Source organism: Vipera ursinii, assembly GCF_947247035.1.
Source record: "Vipera ursinii genome assembly, chromosome: 1".
In the NCBI taxonomy this organism is placed as follows: domain Eukaryota; kingdom Metazoa; phylum Chordata; class Lepidosauria; order Squamata; family Viperidae; genus Vipera; species Vipera ursinii.
In genome coordinates, this window is record NC_139512.1 from 340,518,553 (window position 1) to 340,541,640 (window position 23,088).

The following is a 23,088-nucleotide window of genomic DNA, read 5'->3' on the forward strand; positions in this document are numbered from 1 at the left end:
TAGTTTACCTGTCACAAATCAACCAGAGGGAAACAAGTTAACAGTTCTGCAAATGCAGCTTGATCTTTGGGCCAATATTCTACAAGCCCACAAACAGCCAAAGAGATTCAAAAACTAGTGCAGACCACCTGTGTATTGAATGCATAACTTTAAATTTGGTCCCTCTGCCTCCTTCTCTAGATATGGGAAAGGAGCAGACAGCATGGATTAAAGGAAGAGTTGCAGCTGCTTGTCATCTCCTATGTTAGAAGATGGGAAAGTACGTGTCGAAATTCTCTTTGCCAAGATGACTATCATAAAAGATAGTCAGTAGCTGTTGGTTATAGTAAATCAGCAATCAGCTGTCAGATATAGTGCTTCTGTTCAAAGGCTATGTTGCTTTAAGAGTTGGCACCTTGCCTGGCTCCATCCTTTTCCATGGTGATTGATCCAGTCTTTCTCTTCTCCCCATATAAAGTTTCTGTTAGCAGACTCGGCACTGTATGTGGCTCAAGGTATGAAAATCACATACTCTGCCATCTCCTGTTTCTTCTTTGCTACTTTGCCATTTTAGCCCTGTTGCTTTCGGTACTCTGTGTGCATCTCGCATAGCTTTAGATGATTTCCTATTGAAAAACTTTCTTGACACAATTTTGTGTTGCCTTTGGGTAAAAGAACCCCAGAAAGACCTAGAACCTTCTCGTAAGGACCCTTTTCCGGGTGATGTAGAACTCTCATATAATATTTCACATGGTGAACTAAAATGCCTAAAGCAAAAAAAACACAACATCAGGAAGTGGAATATAAGTTGGTCCAGAGATTCTAATGCAGTCTGTACACAATTTTGGAGCCAGATATACATATAAACAGACTGAAGTGCAGTTACGGACTGCTGTTGAGCTTCTAATTGTTGGCTGAAATTCTGCATTTCAGAGAATATTTATAAAGCAGACAATACAAAACATCCCAATTTTCAGCAGTTGCCCTGATTTTCCACATCCTGCAATAATTGGAATGTCAGTTTGACCAAGATAGAAGAAAACTTACTCAGAGAATTGAGGCAAGATGTACAAAATGTTGAGTTCTATGAAGTGCAGAGGCAAAGACTTGGAGAAATCCAGGAGATAGAAAGGGAAGATGAGAATCAAAATGACTTGTTCTAGTCAAACGTGGGAGAAGCCAATATGAATGGCCATAGAGGAAGTCTGAATTAAAACCATCAGATATTTGCTTTCTGATCTCTCCTTTTAAATATTAGTTCATTCATGAAAAGTAGCAGCAATGGTTGCCAAGTAGGTAGGATGCCATGGAACATACTTAACTGCACGTTGCATGCTCTGTTACTGCTGTGGCAGATCCCCTATGAAAGATGCTGAGGATATGTTTTCGAGGCACCTTAAGTGGTATGCAGCCAAATCCAAACGCTCCATAATTAGGATCAGGTAGGCTCGCTGAGCACTGGGTCCAGGCATTTTGGCCTGGCTCCCAGTAAAGGATAATACTGGAGTAACGGTTGTTGCTGTCTCCTCCAAAGACATATATCCTATTCCTCCAGCAGGCAACACCAGGATAAGAGATGGCTATGGGAAGCAATGGGACAGAGATGCTATGATTGGTCGTACCATCTCTGAGCAAGCAAATACAACGCTGGGTGAAGTGACGGATTCCTTGAGCATCCTCTCCAGAGAGCCCACCAACCACAAAGATGTTGTTGCCCAATGTGATGGCACTGGCTTCATAAAATTCTAAGGCTGTGGGGATTTGGGACCAGGCTCCTGATATGATATCATAAACCAGGAATCCCTTGTGGGGAACTGGCAAGTCAGAGTCACCCATCTCTCCACCAATGAGATATAGTTTGCTCCTGAGTGCTGTGGAAGCAAAATATGATAGCGCAAAGGGAAGGCTAGGGATGGTCATCCATTCTTCTTGCTCCAAGTCATATGTCTCTGCACTTATCAGCGTCCCTGTAGCATCCCAGCCACCAGCAACATATAGCTTTTTCTTGCATACAAGGAAAGCATGCCAAGCTCGACGTGTAGACATGGAGGGGAGCTGAGACCAACAGCCCCCAAGAGTATCATATACAAGCAGGTTGTCAGAATATGAACCATCTAAATGCTGCCCACCAGCTATGTAGAGTTTATGGCCCATGGAGGTACAACTGGGAGATGTCACTGATTTCAGGTCAGGGAGCTGATCCCATTGATCAATGGAAGGGTCAAAGAAATGCACATGAGAATCCAACTTCTCATCCTCAAAATTCACTTCACTCCATTTTGGGAGACCCACACACACCATTCCTTCATGATACATGCCATGCCTCAGCCCTCTACTTGCCCACAACCTTTCTTCCACACTAAGCTCCTCCCAAGGGAGACGCACACACTCATAAAATTCTTCCGTTTGAGCCCGGACCTCAGCAAGTTCCTCTGGGGTCAAGAGGGGAAGGCGAACATAATCCATAAGTGATGCAAACTTTGGGAGACGCTCAGCAAGATTATAGGTGACCCAGCGGCGCACAGCTCTGTACACAATCAGTTCTGAGTCCACGGCCAGGATTTCTGAAGCAATAATGGTAATCAGGATAGTAACATCCAAGTACATAAAAGCAGGAAGCTCTGAGAGATGCTCAAAGTGAAAAGCAATGTAACTTGATGTTGAGTGGAGTAGAGGTCGGTGATTGTGGGAATATGCCAGCACGTAAAGCTCCAAACAATTCTCCATGGAAATCCTTTCTTTGAGAAATCTATAAAGAGCCAGAAAGGAGACATAATAGACTTTGATAAAAATGAACCTTACAAACACACACTCTGTCTCATTTTGTGAAATTGCTTGTTATATTCTGATTAGATTAGTTTTTATGGTATTTTATTGTATTTCTCTAAGTAATTCTGAAACTCAGAGGGCAGTGCAAATATCGTTTAAATAAAAATGATAAATTAAAAGGAAGAAAAAATTAGGAAAATCTGTAAGAGGCATTGGATGTGATTGATAGAACCTTTAGCAATGGGAACACAGATGCCTACAGATCTTAATGGGAGCAAAACAGTGTGATTTTGTCATGACATAGGGAAAATAGCAATTAAACAGAGTCTGATGGCATCCTGGAGTAGTCAAGTTAGTATTGTCCAGAAATTTTGGGTTTCAGTTCCAGCTAATTTGGCCAACAACACAAAGGATTATATGTATGGTAGCTCAATACTTTCAGAAGTTACCAAAATCCTGGTATTTCTGGACAATACCCAGAACCAGGGTTTCATGTGGAATTATTTATGTGGGACACATTAGAAACAAGATCTTAAGGACTATAAAAAATATCACCATCTCTACTGATTTAGATATGTAAGGCCTTTCTTCCAATACCTGGTGATAATATCTAGTGCAGAAGTAATCTGAAGTCTACTGGCTGCAGTGAACAGTTCTTCTGCCTCTTCCCCAAGAAGCAGCAATTCCCCAGTGTAGACATAATCCAGGAGGCTTTGGAGGCAAGTGGCAGATAAATCCATAAGCACAATTTCTCCTTCCCGTGATTCCTTGAAGGTGCTGGTGAACATGCGCTGGAAGTAGAGGCTGACAGAAGCTAAGAGTATTCTGAAGGGGAAGCAACCACAAAGAAAGAGAAGGAGACAATGACTGTGGAAAAGTGCACACTCTGCAAGAAGAAGATCATATAGGAGCTGTGACCAGGGGGGCTTTCACTCGGGTTCGTCTGGTGCACCAGCTGCGACCCTATCTGGACCAGGATGCCTTGCGTACAGTCACCCATGCACTTGTGACCTCTCGTCTTGACTACTGCAACGCTCTTTACATGGGGCTGCCCTTGAGAACCACTCGGAAGCTTCAGCTGGTGCAGAGTGCAGCTGCATGAGTGCTTTTGGGGGTCTCTCGATACTCCCATATTACACCTCTGCTCTGTGAGCTGCACTGGCTTCCAGTTGCCTTCCGGGTGAAATTCAAGGTGCTAGTGATGACATACAAAGCCCTACATGGCGTGGGTCCAGATTACCTACGGGAGCACCTACTGCCAGCGTCAACATCCCTCCGTCCTGTGCGCTCCCACAGAGAGGGCCTCCTCAGGGTGCCACCGGTCAGAGAATGTCGGCTGGTGACCCCCAGGGGGAGAGCATTCTCGGTGGGTGCGCCAATCCTTTGGAACCGCTTACCAGCTGAAATCCGGATGGCCCCTGACCTTCGCTCCTTCCGGCGTGATCTAAAAACTTATCTATTCCAACAAGCCGGCCTGGCCTGATGGATTTGGGTTTTAAAATTTTCTCACTTTATTGCTTTATTGTATTCTTACTTTATTGCTCTGTACACCGCCCTGAGTCCTCCGGGAGAAGGGCGGTATATAAAACAAACAAACAAACAAACAAACAAACAAATAAATAATAAATTGTTCTAGTTTAATTCACTATCTTCAAGAACTCAAAAAGCAGGGTTAAGAAAGACTCAGCAGACAGAGACCTTCTAATTGGTCTAAGTTGCAGGCTACCATAAGCTAGATGGAAGAGTAATTGCATTCAGTATAGGCCTTATCTGCTTTACATTCCCCATATAATTCTACTATCATGACTTTTGGTGGGGTCTTTGTAGATAGATCCTCTAACAAATCAGCGAATGATTATCTGGATGTTTTTTGAGTTCCAACTCTTCTAAATATTGCGGCCAGGATATAACAACAATCAGAATCTATCAACATCTGAAGAGCACAGGGTCTTCATCTTCTTTTCAACATCAGCTATGAGTTCCTCCTGCATGAGTTATTACTTGTGCCAAACATTATTTTACTAGTTATTATTCAAGTGGATTTTAGAAGACTCAACATACTTCAAAGAAGAGAACTTTGAAATTCTCACTGGTGCAATGTGCTATTTTTACATTAAGTAGGAAGTGATTAAAAAGTATATCCAAATAAATATCCCGTCTTTCAATGGTCAACCCTCTTTTTAGTGATCTGCAGTGCTCCGCACTTCCATCTCATTTCCTAAGTTTAGATTAAATTCCAAAGGGGAAAAAAATCACATAGGAACTTCTCTTATTTAGGGTTTTTTTTTCCAGTTTCAGAGACGTGGACAGTTACAGAAGCTTCAAAATAACAGAATGTTGTGTAAGAAATGAACAGCATCAGCAGTAACATATTCCCTTTGACTGCCAAGAGAAGTTTTTAAAAATTCAATCACCTTGAGAATAAGCCAGAAAACCAGAAACAGAAGCTGCAAACAAACTCTTTTGCAGACAGTGTATAGGAGATTTTAATTCATTTATGGACAACAGTTGTCTACCTGTGACAGGGGAACTTTCTTCCATCGGCCACCAGGGTGATATCGCAGAGCTGTTGATTCTGGTACAACTCCTTGATTCCTACAGGGGTAGAAGACAGGATGCAACTGACTGGGAGGGATCGAGGAAGGAAAATGTGAGATTGTACTTCCACACATCACAAGACAATGGAGCTAGTTTCATCCAGATGTTAATGCGCTAGTGTAGAAACTGGGAGACTGGGTGTGCTAGTCCTGCCTTAGGGATGGAAAGTAAGCTGGGTGACTTTGGGCCAGTCACTCCTCTCAACCCAACTCACTTCACAAAGTTGCTGTTCTGGGGGAAATGGGAGGAGGGAGGAGTATTAGATGTGTTTACCACTTTGAGTTATTTATAAAAAAAATAATGAAGGTAGAATATAGATAAATAAGTATATAAGAATATATTCCTGTTGGGAGGGGCCAAGCACTCATGCCATATTCCAGCAAGATTATATTCTGTTCTGAAGTAATACTACTAGTTTGCCAATTCTGGATATATTAAATTCTAAAAAGCCTTAATTTGAAGGAAGACACATCCGGGTTAAGCTTCTGAACTCTATTTTATCTTAGAATAAATGAAGCAATTAAAAAACAAACAAAATCTCAGTATGAGTCTGAAAGATTTCTCTCTCTAAGCTCTGGATTTATGAGAACTTTGGAATATCTAGGACTGGAAGGAACAGCTTTCTAGCAAATATCAAGGTCTTGCTAACCAGTAATTACCAGTAATTATAGTTACTGATAGTAAAATAGTTCAGTACCGGAGTCCTATAAACAGCTTGGATTCTTCAGTTTGGTTGCTAAGCAAACAGACTGAATATCCAAGAGATACAAATGTGCGTGTAGAATCACATTTTATACATTGACCAGTAAGGAAGCTCATCACTTTTGCCAACACTTGAAAATATTTTACCCTGAGGGATGCAATGGAAGCAGTCAGAAATGATCCAACCTTACCCTGCCCAATGGAGCGCCTCAGGAAGGAGTCCTGACTTGAAGTCTCATCTAACAGCATCTCTTTATCCATCAGAAGGTCTGTAGCATTAGTCATTGTCCATCTAAAGATATAATAATAATAATAATAATAATAATAATAATAATAATAATAATAATAATAATTTTATTTATATATTTATATTTATATAGAATATTAGGTGCTGCTACTGAGTTTAACAAAGCAGGAGGGGAGATGGTTGGGAAGGGAAAATAATGCTATCATTTTAATATGTTCACACAGAGATCCTTTACATCACCTCTAAAAAAGGTGACCTTTTAAAAGTGAAGATATATAAAGCCAGGTACCATCTGCTGCTTTCTGGAAAGGATTCTCTAAATATTCTAACAGTGGTGTGCTTTGCAAAGATGTAACAAGAGCCCTGCATGTGACAGCACATGTTGGTATGAACGTAAGAGGTCCTGGAGCCAGAAAATGAGTGCTGGGAACTGTAGGCTGTCCATCTTATTCTAGATGGCCTGCAAAATGGGCAACTTGAGGGTCTTGGACATCATGTAGCCAATTATTTTCTTTTATATAGCCACCCATATTCCTTCCCTGAGGAGAACCAAGGCGCAAATAAAAAAAATCAATTTGTTTACTGTGATAATGTGATTGAAGCCTCACCCCCTTTTATGTGTATCACATATTTGATGCATGCAAAAAAAAGGGTGGGGCTCAGTTATAGGGTCATGGCAGCTTTTCTGACCCATTTCCCTCACCTACAACTGTTAAAAATCAGTGACATGTTTTCTTCCTTTGTAACATGGGAAACTCAACCCCAGAAGAGTCCAATCTTAAACAGGCTTACACTAATTTATAAAACAAGACACGCAATCCTCCAATTCCTGAATTCATTCCCCATTCATGTATGACAAAATTCCTTCCAGCTTCCATCAACTAGGCCCTTGTTCTTGCTTTCCTTTAAATGTTAAACTTCTTCATCTTTTGTTAAGATAGGGCAATATTGGTTCAGGACATTTGGTCTAAATAGCTTTGCACCCAGGTTGATGCTCTGTGCACAACCAAGTGCCTAAAGTGATATCTCATTTTGTTGGTGGTTGTAGAGACTTTCTTAAGCTAAGTGCAATGCTAAGTATTTGTTTCTAGCAACTGAGCTGCCATTTTACCTCTGTGGCCTCCCCAAACCACCCTTTTGTTTCTGGGGGCAATGTTGGAATTTGAAGTTCTTTCAAAACCAGAATTATGCCCACCTGCTATATAGGATGAGAAGAGCATGACCTGGGCCAGGGACAGGAGCTATGAAACTATCCAGGTGAGGAATAAACAGGTGGGTGGACAAACAGCAGGTAGGTTGCTAAGGTAATGCATCATCCAGTGGGGTGGGATATATTAGCTTGGTTGCCCAGGTGACCAGGGCACCCTTCCATTCCACCAGGCCTAGTTCAGGCAAGATGTGGAGTGAGAAAAGTGAGTGTCTTCTCGGGTGCCATAGCAACAGGAGGTGCACTAGAAAACTCAAGATGTGTGAGAGCATCATAGGAAGAACTGAAATGGTGGAAGACAAACACAAATATGTTTGGGATACATATTAAGTAGGGTGATGTGTAAAAAAAAATGTAATGGAAGGAAGAACTGGCACTTTCCAGGAAGTAGGTGAATTACATTTCTCCAGCAGCAGTGATATTTAGCTGAGTTTGTTGTAAAAGAGGGAAAAAATAAATCTGGGATTAATGGGAAAGGTTCCTATAATTGTTGACTTTCCATGGCAAATCTGTAAGTTCTGAGACCAAGGTTTAGCCAAATTCCATGAACGGTGAGTCTCTCCTTGCTGTTCCTCAGCAGTGGTTATCTCTCAACCAGTTTGCTTGAGGGAAGACTGAGGTAATTGACTGAATTATTTCTCAGCATCCTGGTCACTACGTTTGTTCCTTGGGCACTTAGCAACTGCTACCTTTCCCTTGAACGTCTCCTAGCAACTCAGCACCCTGATGTGGTACACATGCAAATAAACCTGATAAAAGTATAGAGGAGGAAAGAAGTTTACACAGAGACTGGGCAGGTAGATCAGACTAGTCTAAGCTAAAATGGGGGGTAGCTAGGTTGTGCCAGCTATTGTCTTGAGTATGTTGTGTGAGGTAAGGCACCATATTGAGAGGCATCACTGGAGGTTTTTAAGAAGAGATTGGACAGCCATACAATAGTATAGGGCAGGGGTAGGCAACCTCAGCTCTTTTATGACTCATGGACTTCAACTCCCAGAATTCCTGAGTCAGCATAGCTGACTCAGGAATTCTGGGAGTTGAAGTCCATGAGTCATAAAAGAGCTGAGGTTGCCTACCCCTGGTATAGGGTATCCTGCTTGAGCACGGTATTGGACTATAAAATTTCCAAGATCCCTTCCAACTCTATTATTCTGTATACTGTAATGGCTTATTTTGCAAATACCAGTTGTGTTTTATTGATCCAAGATTAGCTGCTTTTGATGTGTTATGCAAATCTAGTGGAAAGTGGGCGGGTGGATAAAACCCCAACTAAATATGGTTACATTTAAATAAAGTTAAGTGAATCAATTGAGGAATTATGATACTTCCTTCTGATTTAATCATCCCCGCCTCCATCGTGTGAAAAAGCTGAATTTGATTACTTTTGGGAAGGGCTCTGGAAGGCACAGCCAAGGGTCATTTGCCCACCCTGAGATATCCATCTGAGTGGCATCCTGTGCATGTGACGTCTGGCAACCTCATCCATGTTGGTGGCATACTACAAGCTGGGGACATATGCTGGCTAATGCATTTCTAATTTTCAGCTAATTCTGAAGAAGCACTCAAACACCAAGTAGAAACATAAATACAGCTGTCTAACCCTGTTGGCCTCAGCTTTGACTATGCATATCTTTGGACTGCTATCAACGCACAAAAAATAGGGAGGACAGAATATAATTAAGCAATCAGCCACTTACTGAGGTGGATCCAGCAGGAGATAAGAATGATTGTTCTAGAATTACAAGAGAACTCGTAGAGTGCTGTGTGTGTGAAAACAGAAAATTTTCTTCCCTGCAAGTCTGCAAATCTTTGGGAAATAGATGCCCTCCTACAAGCATTCAAATGAGTTATTCCCCAAAATTATCTATTTTAAATGTTGAATATTCATTAGATCCCTGAAGGTTTCAATGCAGGCAGGGTATCTGCTGAGAAGCAGAGAGCAGCTATATATTTCAGGGTTGTGGAATAATTTTTAAAAATATTTTGAAGCAAGCCATGATAATAAAAGCAATTTTCTTAGAATGTATCTTTGAAAAGCACTGGGCATTCTTGAATACCTTGCATATAACTGCATTTGCACTTAATAAAGAAAATATAGTTGTAGTCAGCCAAAAAAGCTAATACAATCTTGGGTTGTATAAACAGAGGCATAGAATCAAGATCACGCGAAATATTAGTACCACTTTATAAAACCCTAGTGAGACCACACCTGGAATACTGCAACCAATTTTGGTCACCATAGTACAAAAAAATGTTGAGACCTTGGAAAAAGTTCAGAGAAGAGCAACTAAGATGATCAAAGGCCTGGAGACCAAAAAGGAACGAAGATCGGCTGCAGGACTTGGGTTTGGCTAGTCTAAAGAAAAGAAGAAATAGGGGGTGACATGATTGCAGTATTCCGGTATTTGAGGGGCTGTCACAAAGAAGAGGGGGTCAAACTATTTTCCAAAGCACCAGAGGGTAGGACAAGAAACAATGGTTGGAAATTGATCAAAGAGAGAAGCAACCTGGAATTAAGGAGAAACTTCCTAAGAGCGAGGACAATTAACCAGTGGAGCAGCTTGCCTTCAGAAATTGTGGGCGCTCCATCACTGGAGGTATTTAAGATGAGACTAGACAGTCACTTGTCTGAGATGGTAGATGTTTTCCTGCTTGAGCAGGGGGCTGGACTAGAAGACCTCCAAGGTCCCTTCCATCTCTATTCTATTCTGTTCTGTTATTTATTTCTTTAATTGATTTATACACCTGCGAGTAGGTAATTTGCTGACATGCAAAGGTGATCTCTAGTTGACAACATTTTACAAATGGTAGCACTTTAGGGATTTCATAACTGATATGACCAAAAAAGCACATAACCAACAGAAGTTGAACTTTAAGAATCCTCCTAGCAATTCTTCTTGCAATTCTTCTTCAACTAAAATATGGGTGAAAAAATTTAAATTTTATGTAGAGGATCAGAAAATAAAAATTAAAAAGAGAAAATAAGCAAACAATTGGAAGAAAAATATTGCAATATTATAAAAACTGATCAGTCATACGACCAAGTAGACCACAATCTACTGCTTGGTAAGGTAGAAAAAGGTGGAATAGACAACATCACGACCAGAAGGATTTGTAGCTGGCTGACAAACTACTCAACAAGTAGTCCTCAATGTTACTACATCCACATGGAGAGAAGTAAAAAGTGGGGTACCACAAGACTGTGTCTTTGGCCCAAGATTCTTCAATATCTTCATCAATGACTTAGATGAGGGAATAGAAGGGGAACTTTTTTTCCATTGCTGGCAATGGGGTGGGCGTGGTTTCGCCATGACACATCTGGCCCATGGGCTGGCAGTTTGACACCCTTGTTGTAAAAGAACCATTTCACGAGAATCATACCTAGGAGAGAAGAGTTAAATTGCCTCTCCCTGCATGTTGTGATTAGTTTATGTCCAGGATATGAGGGATCTGTAGATATTTTCTCAGCCCTCTTTCTGGCTTGTGCAGCATATAGGTCCTCAATGGAAGGCAGGCTGGTTGCAATTGTTTTTTTTTTCCTGGAGTCCTAATGGTCCATTGAAATCTGTACCTGTCCTGTTTAGTTGCTGTACCAAACCAGTTATAGAAGTATAGATGACAGACTCAATAATTCCTCTGTAGAACTGTATCAGCAGCTCCTTGAGGAATCTGAGCTTTCTGGGTTGACGCAGGAAGAGCATTCTTTGTTATGCCTTTTTAATGATAGTTCTAATGTTAGGTGGCCATTTCAAGCCCTGGGAGACTGTGGTTGATGTTTGTTATTTGCTTAAGGCCCCTGTTTTGTTTTGCTGATTTTATTGCTCCTTTCAGTCAGAGGTGTCTGTTTGATTTAACATTTTTAGTTAGTTTTATGTTTTTTCTAGTTTTGTATGACACCAGAGTCCATTGGAGATGGGAGGCTAATACACTGAATGAATGAATGAATGAATGAATGAATGAATGAATGAATGAATGAATAATATGCCTGCTTTCTGGGGCCAAGAGGGATTGGTCTAAGGCAGGGGTGTCAAACTGCCGGCCCATGGGCCGGATGCGTCATGCAGAAGCCATGCCCACCCCATTGCTGGCAAAGGCAAAATCATCCCGATACATTGCGCGACATCACATGACGTCGCGAGTTTGACATGTCTGTTCTAAGGTCATCTAGCTGGTTTTGTACCTTAATTAGAACCAAAACTCATGACCTTCTGGTTTCTAGCATGGTGCTTTAACTGCTATTGCAAACTGGGAAGAGTTAATTACAGGATGAAGCCAACCATAAAAAGCAATACATTAGACTCCCAACTCTACAATCTGGAGATTTGTCCAGAGCTTCAGATGTCACTGACTGAGCTCTTTTCTTCTTGACTGAAATTAGAGAACACTACATACTGTATGCCATTATACAATCTGCCTCTGTACATCCAGCTCCCTGGGATTATTTGTCAGGTCCTGGATTCTCATTACTTCTCCAGCTGAGTTATGTCTGCTGCCTTCCTGGGGGACAGGAGAAGAATTGTGCATGACAGCAAATGCAAAAGGGAAGAAAAATCTGGAAGACAAGGATAGCAGAAGGTGAACAGAGATAATTGGCCCTTTGCTATCATTTAACAATGTGTGCCAATTTTGTCTACCCCAATTTTGCTACAGGTCAAATGTTTAAGTTTGTCTAAAGATACTGTAGTGTTATTTTTTATGAATTTAGAGTATTTTTAAGTATGTATATTTGAGGGGGGAAGGGGAGGCCCACAGGAAAGTCAAAAATGTCAGGGTGGCAGTCACAACCACACATCAATGCCCCTACCTTCTTTACATGTGTTGATGCAAAATAGTGGTTACAACTACACAGTCAAAGCTCTGGCCTTCTTTTTCTGGTGCAGTTGTAGTCTCCATCTTGACTCTTTTGACTTCATCCTGTTGGACACACCTGCAAAAATGGAAGGTTTTTTATTGCTTTCCTTAGTGCCATTACTTTGGTCAGTTATATAAAGCTTTGGGAACCTGATTTCACAAGTGCTCCAGGTTGTAGTCATTTTCATGAATATTGTTGTAATCATAGGAATTTGGGGTTTGAGAGTTAATGTAAAGATTCATATTTTAATTCCCTGCTCTGGACTTTAACATTAGAACCCAAAATAAGAAGGGCGCAAAATAAAGTATCAAGTTCTTCTCTACTTGTCTTAAGAGAGCTTCTACCATTTCCTCAGCCTATAAATATGTCCACCAAGCCCGTTACGTATCTCTCTCAACCAAGATTTTTCCTTAATTCATCAGGTGTCAGCTTCTGCAGGTAGTTCTCAACTTATGACCACTACTGTGCCCAAAATTTATGTGGCTAAGTGAGAAATTTATTAAGTGTGTTTTGCCCCTTTTATGACTTTCCTTGCCACATTTGTCAAGTGAATCAGTTGACTTTGCTTGTCAGAAGGTCGCAAAAGTCACCTGACCCCAGGACACTGGAACATCATAAATGTGAATCAGTTGTCAATCATCCAAATGTAAATCACATGACCTTGGGGATGCTGCAATGGTCATAAGTGTGAAAAATGGTCGTCACTTTTTTCAGTGCCATTGTAACTTTGAACAGTTACTAATCGAACTGTTGTAAGTCAATGACTACCTGTATATATCGGTCAGTGTTTCTCAACCTTGGCAACACACTTCAACTCCCAGAATTCTCTAGGTAGCATTCTGGGAGTTGAAGCCCACACATCTAAAAGTTGCCAGGGTTGAGAATCACTGATCTAGGACTACTAGGTTTACTCTTTTCTGGCACCATACTAGATCCACGAAGAACCATTCTTTAATTTTCTATCTCTCCTCTCCCCCCATGTGTCTGAATGGTCAGATGGGTACCATTTTCCTCTTCTTTCAGGTTAAATATTGTGACACAATGAAGTGCAACAGTGAGATAATCTGCAGATTAAACAAAAGTTGGTACTCTTAGTTAATTCATCAGTGAGGATGATTTTGTTGGGCCAAGGCTTAAGAGCATGGTTGTTTGTCCCTGGAAGCTATTTTAATATTAGTGTATTTCTGAAACAGTGAGTATTTTTAAGGATGACCTTGTTATATGCATGTTTCCCTTCTTAAACTGAAAGTCATTTCATAGTCCCTTTGAAATCAGTAAAAGGCAGCTCCAGTGAAGCTTTAATAATGGACATGTTGATTTAAATTTACTTAATTAATCAACCTGAAGACAAGTGATCAATCAACTAAAAAGATCTTTAATGAGCAGACAGCTCCAACCTCAAAACAATAGAATGATATTGATTTAATTTTCTTCCCAAACCTTTTCCGTCATTACCCAAAACCACTTATCAGAAAGTCCTCTGTAAGTAAAATAGTCAAATCAATTTAAATGCCCCTGTTGTGACTGAGTAGTGGGTTTGTATATTGTTACCCAATTTTGGGTAATTTACTCAGATTTGGGAAATACTGTTTTTAAAAATAAATGCTCTAACAAAATATAAAGTGGGGCAGAGGTGGGAGAGGGATTGGCAAGGAAAAGAAATCTGTATATATCAGCCCTTCCCAACCTGGTGTCTTCAAGATGTGGTAGGGCTGGATCTCCAAAAGTTTTAACCACTATTGCCTCAGAAATTTGGAAGCTGCAGTCTCTATACATCGGGAAGCATTTGGTTAGGAAAAGCTTCCCCAAGATCTCTGTGGGGATGAGCAAAACATGTATTTATTTCCAATATTTGTAAATCAATTGAGACTCTGAATGCTATAACCAAATGCTATAACAGAGCAGAGTAAAAGGTCTAAACAGATCTAAATAAGATAGTATTGCACGGTATCATTCAAAGTATATCTAAATGGGACACTTTCAACAGTTTTACAAAATTCCAGGAATAATGGGCTCAGATGTACTTCCGTGGGAAACTATTGGAGTCCTTACACTTAGACTTGAAAGCAATTGCATTCTGGCCCACACTCCATTTGCCTCTTGAGGAGTTATGACCCAGGGGCCCTCCCTCTATACTAGGACCAAACAAGCAAAGGCATTTCTGACAACCTAACCCTATCCCAGTTTTACCCTTCTAGGGCTTTATATTCTGTATAAACCAAAACTTTGATTTAGGCCTGAGAGTAATGACTTCCATATTGGTGTTACACTAAATGCTGCAATAATGTGTTTGTTCCACCAGTAGACTAGCTGTTACATTTTGTACCAGATTCAGCTTCTAAGAAACTGACAAAGTTGTTACAGTAGTCTAGCAAAGTGATAATTAAGATGCTGAAGTCATGACATATTATATTCAGGGCATCCTGGTTTAGGTAGGCTTATAAGTGGTGCACCAGCTGGCCAAGGTTCCTGGCCATGACTTTCATCTGATGAGTTTAAAAACATCATCACCACCATCTAAAGATATTAGGTTATAGACAGAGTGCTTGAAAGGTAAGGCATGAGTAGATTTTTTGTGGGAAAGAGTTCTGAACTGGTATTTTGTACCTATTTGTGGTTGGTGGTTCTTAGGATTTGGTTAAAAATAAACAAAACAGTCCATCAAATCTGAAGTGTGCTTACCATCTGCCTACAGAAACATCTAATCCAGCTTTCTCAATCCAGTGCCTTCCAGAAGTGTTGGAATATGTATCCCATCACTGTGATGATCTGGCATGGAGCTATAATTGAACATTTCTGCAGGGTTCCTGCTGAAGGAAGGCTGATTTAGTGTTTTGGGGAACAAGGTGCATTTCCATACAGCAATACTGAGCAAGTGGTTCTGATGTCTTTTGTTTGAAGTTAGATTCACCAAGTCTCTGCAACACAGCAATGCCCCCTGGAGTTATTAGCTCATTAGCAGAATAGCTGTCCCTGGCTCATGGTGAGGTTGCAGAGGAGGCTAGATCTCACATTTCAGAAGGCTCTTCTCATCTCCAATTAATCTTCCTTGCTACAGAAACACCTAATTTTTAGGAAGGCTTCTTTATTCCTCTGCCAGAATTCAGAATCCAGCAAGGAAGCAGGTAAATGCTCCCTTGTAAAAGGGGGCAATGACTAGATTCTGGTTTTCCTTGTGTCAAATTAGTTGGAGCTCTATTTTCACAATTCCTAGGTATGATCATCCCAGGGAATGGGGACAGGGGCTGCAAAGTGAGTAGGGCCACAACACACTGATGGCCCTGATTAGGGTCTACAACAGCTCACCATGGCCAACTTTTTTAAAAAAATTCCATTTATATCCCTCCCTTCTCCGAAGACTCAGGGCGGCTTACAAGCTTAGCAGTAGCCTTCATTCTATGTATATGCCTGCTTATTAGGGCTTTCACACACACACCAGCGGCATTATTACAAAGTCAGCTTAATTGCCCCCAACAATCTGGGTCCTCATTTTACCTACCTCCATCTGGCTGTGGCCAAATCATCATGGCCAACTCACCACAGAACAATTTGCACAGCCAACTCACCATGGGAGAACTCGCTGTGGGACATATCGAAGAAATGGTGGAATAGAATCATTAAAGAAAGGATGCCAAAGGAGGGACAAAATGAAGAGTGAATGACAAAAAATAAAATATTTTTTAATTATTTCAAATAATTGCATTGAATTGTTGAATTGTCCCACAGCAAGTTGTCCTGTGGTGAGTTGCCCATGGTGAGTTGTCCTGCAGCAAGTTGGCTGTGGTGAGTTAGAATATCTAGTTTCACATGCTGTGCACAGTCCGTTTATGATTTTACATGGTTGCCCAATCAGACAAAGTGCTCATACAGTAGCTAAATTTCCCTAGAAACTACCTGAACCTAATCTACTATGTTATGAGAATGTAACTACCCTGTCTCCCTGATCATTGCTGATTCCAGATCCCTTTCTGTTCTTCATAATTCCTTATTATTATAAACAGCCCAGAGTCACTTAGGTGAGATAAGTGGTGTAGAAATATGACTGGTAAATAAAAAATAAATAAAAATAAATGATGAGATTGGTGTCACACCATGCCTCTAATTATAGCCTATGAATTGGAAAGCTCCCTGAGTGAATTTCAATCAAAACTCATAAAAAGCAGCATTAAGGAAGCCATGGAAGATTCAAGGACAACGATTTATTTATTTATTTATTTATTTATTTATTTATTTATTTATTTATTTATTTATTTATTTATTTATTTGCAGGGTTCTTGTCTCTGCATGGCTTATATCAGGGGTCTTCAGACTTGGCCCTTTAATGACTTGTGGACTTCAACTCCCAGAATTCCTCAGCCAGGCACGCTGGCTGAGGAATTCTGGGAGTTGAAGTCCACAAGTCATAAAAGGGCCAAGTTTGAAGAGCCCTGGCTTATAGAGACAAAAAGATGAGTTGTTACATCTGGATTTCTGGGAACCTTCTTTATGGAGCTAATGGTAGGGGCAGCTTAGGAGAAATTGCTGCTTTTTGTAAAGACTAGCCACTATTTTTGACTGGCTGCCTATCCTTTTCTTGGCTAACTCATATACTTAGCTCATATATTCAAGAAATAACCAAAAGTTACAAATCAAGTCTCTGGTAGAGATTAAGATTTCTGCACATGAATGCGACTTGATAAAACAATATTGCAGACTTAAAAAAGACTCCTAGCTTAATATTTTCACTTTCTGATGAATCACTCCTTCACTGCATTGTGATGATACTTTTTTGAGGCTCTTATTTCTCAACTTATTCTCTAAAGAACTTAAGGGCAGGTCAAGAACGGATGGAAGATTATCAAAGAGAGATCCAACCTAGAATTAAGGAGAAATTTCCTGTCAGTGAAAACAATTAATCAGTGAAAAGGCTTGCCTCCAGAAGTTGTGGATGCTCTAGAGCAGACATGTCAAACACAAGGCCTGGGGGCTGGATCTGGCCCGTGAAGTGGTTTCATGTGGCCTGCAAAGCCATCCTGGAAACAGCGAGGGAACGGCCCCCACTGCCTTGGCCCTGGCCCAGAGACCCTCCTTCTGCCAGAGACCCTCAGATCTGTCCCACTCCTGCCCAGGCCCCCATAGGCACCCTTGATGCGAACGATGTAGAGCTGGCCACACCCACCCAGTAGGCCATACACACTCTAGCCACGCCTACCCAGTAGGCCACGCCCACCCTGGCCATACCCACCCTGCCCCCTGAGGGCATCCGCAATGCTGATGTGCCCCTCAATGAAATTGAGTTTGACACCCCTGCTCTAGAGGTTTACAGGAAGAGATTGTGCAGCCATTTATATATAGGGTCTCCTGCTTGATCAGGGGCTTCAACTAGAAGACCTCCAAGGTCCCTTCCAACTTTGTCATTCTAAGTTCTCCCTAACTGTACTATATCTTCTGGTGCAGAGTGTCATTCATTATTTCATTCGTTCATTCATTTTTATTCCAATATCCTTTCTTTATCTAACACTCTTCTCTTCCTGAGTATTTGCTGAATATTTGCAATGCTGTGCGTTGCAAGGTGAATGACTGAGCTGGCAAATTAGCATCTTTTGTTCTGTGGAGGCAAGGAAAAGGAAGCATCTCACCTTCCACACAGTCAAAAGCAAAGAGTAGGAACGGGGGAGCATCATGTACGCAGGCAATCCAAGCCATTACAACTCTCATAATAAAAAGCTCATAAAACATCAAAGCAAAATTCCCAGAAGGATCTCAACCGCCCGTGCTTCCAAACCGGAACCCCAGTCATAGTTTCTGACTGCTGAGAAGAATGTTGATAAAGCTCAGAGACAAGAGGCAGCCTTTCCAGTTTAATTTCTTTCTGTTTGGCTTTTGTTTTCCTTGCTTGGGTTCTTTAATTGACATAGCCTGCACTAGCCCTTGGCCTGAAGCAGATTAGAGTACATTTGTGCATGGCTCTACTCTGTACAGAACAGTCTGAATCTTGTCACAGCTGCTACAGACGCAAAACTACCGCTAGCCGTGTACCACGGCTCCAGGACTACTGAATGAGAAAATCCTTCCTTTGTATCTCAGCTTTTGAAATCTTCCCACCTTCATTCTTTTGCTAAAAGAAAAAGCAAGCTAACTGCAAATATGTGATAACATAGAACACATGATCTCAGTATGGCTTCCCTGGGTTTACTTTAAGCAGCCTGATATTTGTGTGATATTAGAAACTGTACAGTGATGAGCCCATAATGGAAAAGGTCCCATTCCTCTTTTGTTCCCATTGAATATCAGCCAGCAGGAAAGTTCTGATGTCTAATGCAGGGGTCCCCAACCTTGGCAACTTTAAGACCTGTGGACTTCAACTCCCAAAATTCCCCAGCCAGTCCCACACCAAGTGCATTAGGCAAGCACTTCGTAGCATCAGCGTAGCTCAGCTCTGTGCAACAAAGGGATTGCAGACAAAGATCTGAAGTGGTGAATTGCAATAAGCTAAAAAAAAAAAGCTTGGACTCCAATCTCACAATTTCTGCTCTATTGAGGGAAGATACCAAGACAACCTATCTTGCAGAAGCCTGTTAGATTAGAAATTAATAGAAATTAAATGAATGAAGATAATACTAAACTATTCGTGGTTATGCTCACTTTGCTTCTTCAGATGAGGGAAGAAATTCCAGGGTCATGTAACTTGTCCAGCTTTCATGCTGTTTTCAAAGAGGGTCACTGAAGGCTTGTTGGGATTTTGGCTGGTTTGGGTTTATTTGCAATTACACAAGTTAAACGTTTGTGGAAGCAGAGAGTAAAAATTTTAGCACATACAGGTAGTCCTTGACTTATGACCACAGTTGGGACCAGAATTTCCATTGCTAAGCAAGGTGCTTGTTAAGTGAATCACCCTTGATTTTACAATCTTTTTCCCCACAGTTAAGTAAATTATTGTAGTTGTTAAATGAATCCAGCTTCCCCCATTGACTTTGATTGCTGGAAGCCAGCTAATGAGGTTGCACATGGCAATCACATAACCCTGGGATGCTACAACCATCATAAATGCATGCCTGTTGCCAAGTCCCCAAATTCTGATCACATGACTGGTGATGCTGTGATGGTCATAAGTGTGAGGACCAGTTGTAAGTCACTGTTTCCAGTGCCATTGTCACTTTGAATGGTCTTTAAATAAATGGCTGTAAGTCAAGGACTAATTGTATTGGTAGCCAGTACCTACCAAAATAATAGTAACTTTGAAAAAGCAAAATAGCACACTGTATAAATATTCCTCACCCCACACACCCCAAATTTGCTTGAACTTGCAGATTCTCTTATCTTCCTTTTCCTCAGACATATAACTCTAGCATGGGTTGAGAAGACCTGGCAACTTTCTGATAGACCTCTGATTCTCAGCATGGTCCTTTGTTAAAAGCAATTGGCTAAGACTGCAGTTTCTGATACAACATATCACCAAAGTATTGTTTGGTGATCCAATCCCCTACAAAAATACAACTCTACAAAGCCACCACCACCCCTCTCCCTTATAGCCATGGGGTGAGTGTCATTATATTGAGCTCTGTCTTCACACATTGCTGGTTAATGCTTCTGACAGCATAAAGATCTGTGAGAATGTTCTTAAGAAGAGATAAAGAGGAGCAGATTAAGCAATGAACACATAAGAGACAGCTGAGCATACAGAAAAAATGGGGGCACGGCAAAGTCTCAAAAGGGACCCTCCCTAGCTTCTTGGACTATAAGATTGTTGTGTGTGTGTGTGTGTGTGTACTTTTAGGCTTGCAAGTTTCTGTTACCTTACTTGGGGCCCCATGGTGGCTCAGTGGTTAAGACACTAGGCTTGTCAGCTGGACAGCCAGCAGCCCAGGTTCAAGATCTGAGTGCCATGTGATGGTGTGAGCTCACATCCTCCCACAGCTCCCACTAACCTAGCAGTTCAAAAGTATACAAATGCAAATAGATAAATAGGTACCACTTGGTGGGAAGGTAACAGCGCTCGATGATGTCATGCTGGCCACATGACTGCAGAAATGTGTTTGGATGGCGCTGGCTCAATGGCCTTGAAATGTAGCTGAGCACCACCCCCTAGAGTTGGCAACATCTAGTGAAGTAAAATCCACAGGGACTCCTTTACTTCCTTTTACCTTACAAAAAGGTAACGTTATTCCTGCTTCTTGTCTAGACTACCTCTAAGGGCTGATGGTCAGTAGGGAGGAGCAAAACAAGGCAGCTTTACCCTAGCTTTCATTCTTAGTTCATTCTAGCTCATTTTCATGATAAGGATTAACATAGAAACAACCAGCCACAATGTGAAGAGTGGTGAATTGTACCTTCATACAAATTTGAAGGACTGGAGGATAACATGATAACAAGCACAAACAATAGAACACAGTCAAACTAGTGATTTGGACTTTAAAAGAGCTAATTTCAATAAACATAGAGAGAGCTTGGGAAAGATTCCATGGATGAGAATCCTCAAGGGGAAAACAACTCAAGAAGCTTGGGAAATTTTGAAAAGTGAGATTATAAAAGCCCAGTCTAGCCCAATACCAATGAAGAAGAAAAATAACGGTTCTCAAAAGAAACCAGCATGGCTGCATAAAGAGCTCTCTGATAAATTGAAAGATTAAAAGGACAAGTATAAAAAGTGGAAAGAGGGCCACATAACTAAGGCAGAATATCAGCAGATAGCCTAAGCCTGTAAAGATGAAGTCAGGAAAGCTAAGACTCACAATGAACTAATGAACTTGTGACAAAAGTAAAAAAATAAAAAAAAACTTCTTTCAACATGTAAAAAACAAGAAAAAAGTTAAGGAAAAGATTGGTCCATTAGTGGGAGAAAGTGGCAAGAAGGTGACAAGCAACAAGGAGAAAGCAGAACTACTTAACTCGTTTTTTGCGTCTGTCTTTACACAAAGGGAAAAAACAGTTCAACCCATCAAAAATAGTACCGTAAAAAACAGAATAGAAACACAAATTAAGATAGTCAAGAAAATGGTAAGTGAGCACCTGTCCACCCTAGGTGAGTTCAGATCACCAGAACCAAATGGATTGCACCCCAAGGTTCTCAAGGAACTGGCAGATGTGATCTCAGAACCACTGAACTATATTTTTCAAAGATCCTGGAGCACTGGGGAACTACCAGAGGACTGGAAAAGAGCTGATGTAGTTCCCACCTTCAAAAAAGGGAAAAAATGGATCCTGGAAACTACAGACGTATCAGCCTGACCTCAATACCTGGGAAGATTCTGGAAAAGATAATCAAGCAACGAATCAGCGAACACCTAGAGGCAAACAAAGTCGTTACTAAAAGCCAACATGGGTTTGTCAAAAACAGATCATGCCAGACAAATCGTATTGCATTCTTTGACCAAGTGACAAAATTAGTGGATCAGAGGAATGCTATGGATATAATTTACTTGGACTTCAGTAAGGCATTTGATAAAGTAGACCACAACCTACTACTTGATAAGATAGAAAAATGTGGGTTAGACAGCATCACCACCAGATGGACTTGTAGCTGGCTGACCAGCTGTACTCAGCATGTAGTCCTCAATGGAACTGTATCTACATGGAGGGAAGTGTGTAGTGTGGTATCCCAGGGCTCTGTTTTGGGCCCAGTGCTCTTCAACTTCTTCATCAACGATTTGGATGAGGGGGATAGATGGGGAACTCATCAAATTTGCAGACAACACCAAGCTGGCAGGAATAGCCAACACTCCAGAAGATAGGCTTAAGATACAGAAGGATCTGGACAGACTCGAACACTGGGCACTATCTAACAAAATGAAATTCAATGGTGAAAAAAGTAAGGTTCTACATTTAGGCAAGAAAAGCTAAATGCACAGGTATAGTGTAGGTGGTACCTTGCTCAATAGTAGTAACTGTGAGAGGGATCTCGGAGTCCTAGTGGACAATCACTTAAATATGAGCCAGCAGTGTGCTACAGCTGCCAAAAAGCCAACACAGTGCTAGGTTGCATTAACAGAGGGATAGAATCAAGATCATGTGAAGTGTTAATACCACTTTACAATGCCTTCATAAGGCCACACTTGGAATACTGCATCCAGGTTTGCCACCATGATGTAAAAAAAATGTTGAGACTCTAGAAAGAGTACAGAGAAGAGCAACAAAGATGATCAGGGGACTGGAGGCTAAAACATATAAGGAACGATTGCTAGACTTGGGTATGTCTAGTTTAATGAAAAGAAAGACAAGGGGGGACATGATAGCAGTGTTCCAATATCTCAGGGGTTGCCACAAAGAAGAGGGAGTCAAGCTATTCTCCAAAACACCTGAAGGCAAGACAAGAAGCAACGGATGGAAACTAACCAAAGAGAGAAGCAACCTAGAACTAAGGAGAAATTTTCTGACAGTTAGAACAATCAGTGGAACAACCTGCCTCCAGAAGTGGTGAAGGCTCCAACACTGGAAGTTTTTAAGAAGAGACTGGACAGCCATTTGTCTGAAATGGTATAGGGCTTCCTGCCTGAGCAAGGGGTTGGACTAGATGACCTCCAAGGTCCCTTCCAACATTATTATTATTAGTGATCATCGCCTGGATTTGGCATTTTTGTCTACCTATCGAGTCCTTACCAAAGACCTGGGATAGGCAGATGTGGATGTTTGATGGTATTACAGATATCGTCGCCGGATGGAAGTAGTTCCTAGTAATGCTGCCTTTTGCAATTGACTAATGGCAAATTTGTCAATGCCAATGGTGTTCAAGTGGTGCTCCAGTTGTTTTGGGATTGC

The 23,088-nt window shown here is 41.1% G+C and overlaps 1 protein-coding gene across 1 annotated transcript; it reads right to left on the reverse strand.

Moving 5' to 3' along the window:
* Window positions 1-1,296: 1,296 nt before the first annotated feature.
* On the reverse strand, window positions 1,297-6,333 carry LOC310650778 (kelch-like protein 12; the record flags this gene model as incomplete). Its single annotated transcript, XM_083379507.1, has 4 exons — window positions 1,297-2,728; window positions 3,346-3,573; window positions 5,265-5,343; window positions 6,240-6,333. The coding sequence occupies 4 exons, from the start codon at window positions 6,331-6,333 to the stop codon at window positions 1,297-1,299; spliced, it is 1,833 nt and encodes a 610-aa protein (XP_083235633.1).
* Window positions 6,334-23,088: the final 16,755 nt, after the last annotated feature.